The 2,860-nt window shown below is 42.8% G+C and overlaps 1 protein-coding gene across 1 annotated transcript in view; it reads right to left on the reverse strand.

The window, feature by feature from the left end:
- Positions 1-2,240, reverse strand: part of LOC107707621 (zinc finger protein 385D-like) — a 71,841-nt gene extending 69,601 nt beyond the window's left edge. The window contains exon 1 of the mRNA XM_016511697.1: positions 2,135-2,240. Coding sequence (XP_016367183.1) covers positions 2,135-2,162 — 28 coding nt within the window. The 5' untranslated portion in view covers positions 2,163-2,240. The remainder of the gene's footprint in view (positions 1-2,134) is intronic.
- Between the last annotated feature and the right edge of the window lie 620 nt (positions 2,241-2,860).

The raw sequence follows: 2,860 nt of genomic DNA on the forward strand, positions 1-2,860 counted from the left end.
CTCCAAAGAGAAAGGAAAACTTGAAATCGCATCATATGACCCCTTTAAATCTGTTATGTACATTTGAAAAGCAGCCACGGGTTTATGCTCAAACAGCGAGTTTACACACTAACTAACGTTAAAAAAGTGAAATCGCAATGAACCACCCCTTTAAAAGCTGAATTTCTTTTAACCGGAGTGCTGCATTTTTAGTAATGCAAGCACAAGTCAAAGATGTCCATCTAGCGTGTGTTTACATAGAAAAACAAAGGGAAAGTAGTGCAGTGGAATGGAAAGACACGTTCTGTGCGAATGGCTCCTTATACCTATAATGTTGAGGTCAACATTACACAGTGGGTCTGTTTCAAAACCTAGTGAGATCCCTTCATAGGCAGCACTGTGGATTCACACCAATAGCGCTCCTAAGTTAAAGGGGTCATGAACTGAGAAAATCTCAATTATTTTGATCTTTTGAGGTCATTGTACTAAAAAAAAACATCCTGTAAGTTTCAGAACTCAAAACTTTCTCGTTAGTCTAAAAACAGCTTATATTGAAGGCAGTCAGCCAAAATGACAGATTGTGGAATGTGCCACTTTATGACATAATAGTGTGGCTAAACACCGCCTCCGCAGAAGATGATCAACGCCTGCTTCTACATCACTGCCTGTTTAGCCACGCCCACTGATTCGTGCAAATAATGAGAGAGGCAAACGCAGGTCTACGCAGAAACCAAATGATAAAGAAGCTCCGAAGACAACAAGACGTTGTGCAGTGCTTTGCATTGCCTTCCTTCTGATCCCTACGTTTGGAAAGAGTGGATGAACTTTATTTTTAATGAAGATCCAGACCACATCAGTAGGAACTCAGTCCTTTGTTCACTTCATTTTAGCACGGATTTGTTTACAAACAAGGCACAATTTGACGCGGGATTTTCAGAAAGACTGAATCTGAAAGACAATGCTATGCCGACTATATTGGATCCGACAGTAATGTCGCAACACAAGTGTGAGTAACTGTTTTTATTATGTGGTCACTATTGCTTTGTCTGTTATTACAGAGTATTTATGTGTTTTTAACCTAAATCACAGCAGCGTCCATCTGTGAAGGACGTAGGCTGTCAAACATACACAACTGTTAGCCAATCATAGCAGTGGGCGTTTACTTTCGAGTCTACAATCTGCCACGCCTATTCAAACAGAACGTTCTGATGAGGGGGGTTAAAAACAGGACTGAAAATAGCTTATTACTTCTAAATTATGTTTTTTGGTGTAAAAATCGAAGCTGCACATCAGGGACCAAAAACGTCAAGGTAGCTTTGATTTCATTCAGACGTTATTTAAAAAAAAAAATGCATAGTAAAATCTATTTGTAAATAAAGAACCATTGAAAAAATGGCTGCGCAATACAGAATACCAAAAATAGAAACAGAGAAAAAAATAGAAAAATGGAAGGTTTCCATCAAAAGGAGCTTCAGTCACTTCCAGTGGACACGGCTTTGTGAGCGATTTAGTGGTCGTGCATCATGGGACGCCACCTGCGTCTGGTGTAGACATGGTGTGACCTGTTAAGCAGCAGAGTGACATGCTATACTTCATATAAAACTATTTTAAACAGAAATAATAATTGCATTATTTTTTAAGGACTGCAAAAAAGTTGAAAGGTGATAACAAATGGTAAAAAGCATCTAAAAAAATACAAACTTTGCCTTTTAAATTCATACAAATGTAAACCTAGCGTCTTAAAAGTTCATGTTCATGTTATTTAACAATCCCAGTACTTGTTCTGGCCATTCTAAAACTGTTTTATCATGTTTTCAAGCCCCTAAAACCTGCATCTAATGCATCGGCTTCACCTCAGAGCAACAGATCTGCTGTATCTCCCGTGGAGAGCTCTGTTCCCGTTCCTCCGCGCATTCGGAAAGGAATCATCCGTTCAGCGGGAAGCTTCATTTCCAGCCACACGCTTCCTAAAATCTCCTAATCCCTTCAGTTTTGTTGTAGCTCACGATTTCACGCCCTGCTAAACTCCACCGCAACAAATCAGGTGTCTGGTGAGGCACGCGAGCCGCGCTCCTCTGATGTCCCTGCGAGAAACCCCCGCTGCGAATGCCAGACGGGGAGCCTACAAAACAAAACCACAGACTTTCAAACTTACCCATAAACATGCTCTCCATGGTCATCATGCGTCCAGATCTGTGGCATCCCCGTGTAACGCTGCCGTCAAGAGTGAATCCATGATCTCATCTGTGCATGTGGGAACAGGGACCACGTGTCCCTGCGAGAAACCCCCGCTGCGATTGCCAGATGGGGAGCCTACAAAACAAAACCACAGACTTTCAAACTTACCCATAAACATGCTCTCCATGGTCATCATGCGTCCAGATCTGTGGCATCCCCGTGTAACGCTGCCGTCAAGAGTGAATCCATGATCTCATCTGTGCATGTGGGAACAGGGACCACGAGGACTGCAACAACACCTTGCTAGTTTTCTGTCCCTCTCTCTGTGTGTGAACAGAGATCCCACTTCAGAGAAACTCTCAGTCTCGCTCTCGCACCTCCGTCCTCAGCCGTGTGTCAGAGCGCTGTAATCTGACTCCTGGTGAAGCAGTTCTCTCCGGCGTGCCGATATCAGCGTCTCTGGCGGGAGTCGAGCCACGGCTGCTCATTTGTTCTGTCTGAGTGTTCCTCAGGCACTGCTCTCTCTCTCTCTCTTATCTCTCGTTCGCTCTTCCAGCACCTCCCTACTTCATCTATCATGCTTGCTCTCTCTCTCTCTCTCTGTCTCTACACAGTTATCTAGTGATGTCCTCATAAAGTAACCTGGAGTTTTATTTCTACTTTATTTTAATAATTTATCTAGTAAGAAAATGTGAGCGTTTGA

This window comes from Sinocyclocheilus rhinocerous, unplaced genomic scaffold (assembly GCF_001515625.1).
Source record: "Sinocyclocheilus rhinocerous isolate Xijiao unplaced genomic scaffold, SAMN03320098_v1.1 scaffold235, whole genome shotgun sequence".
NCBI lineage: Eukaryota > Metazoa > Chordata > Actinopteri > Cypriniformes > Cyprinidae > Sinocyclocheilus > Sinocyclocheilus rhinocerous.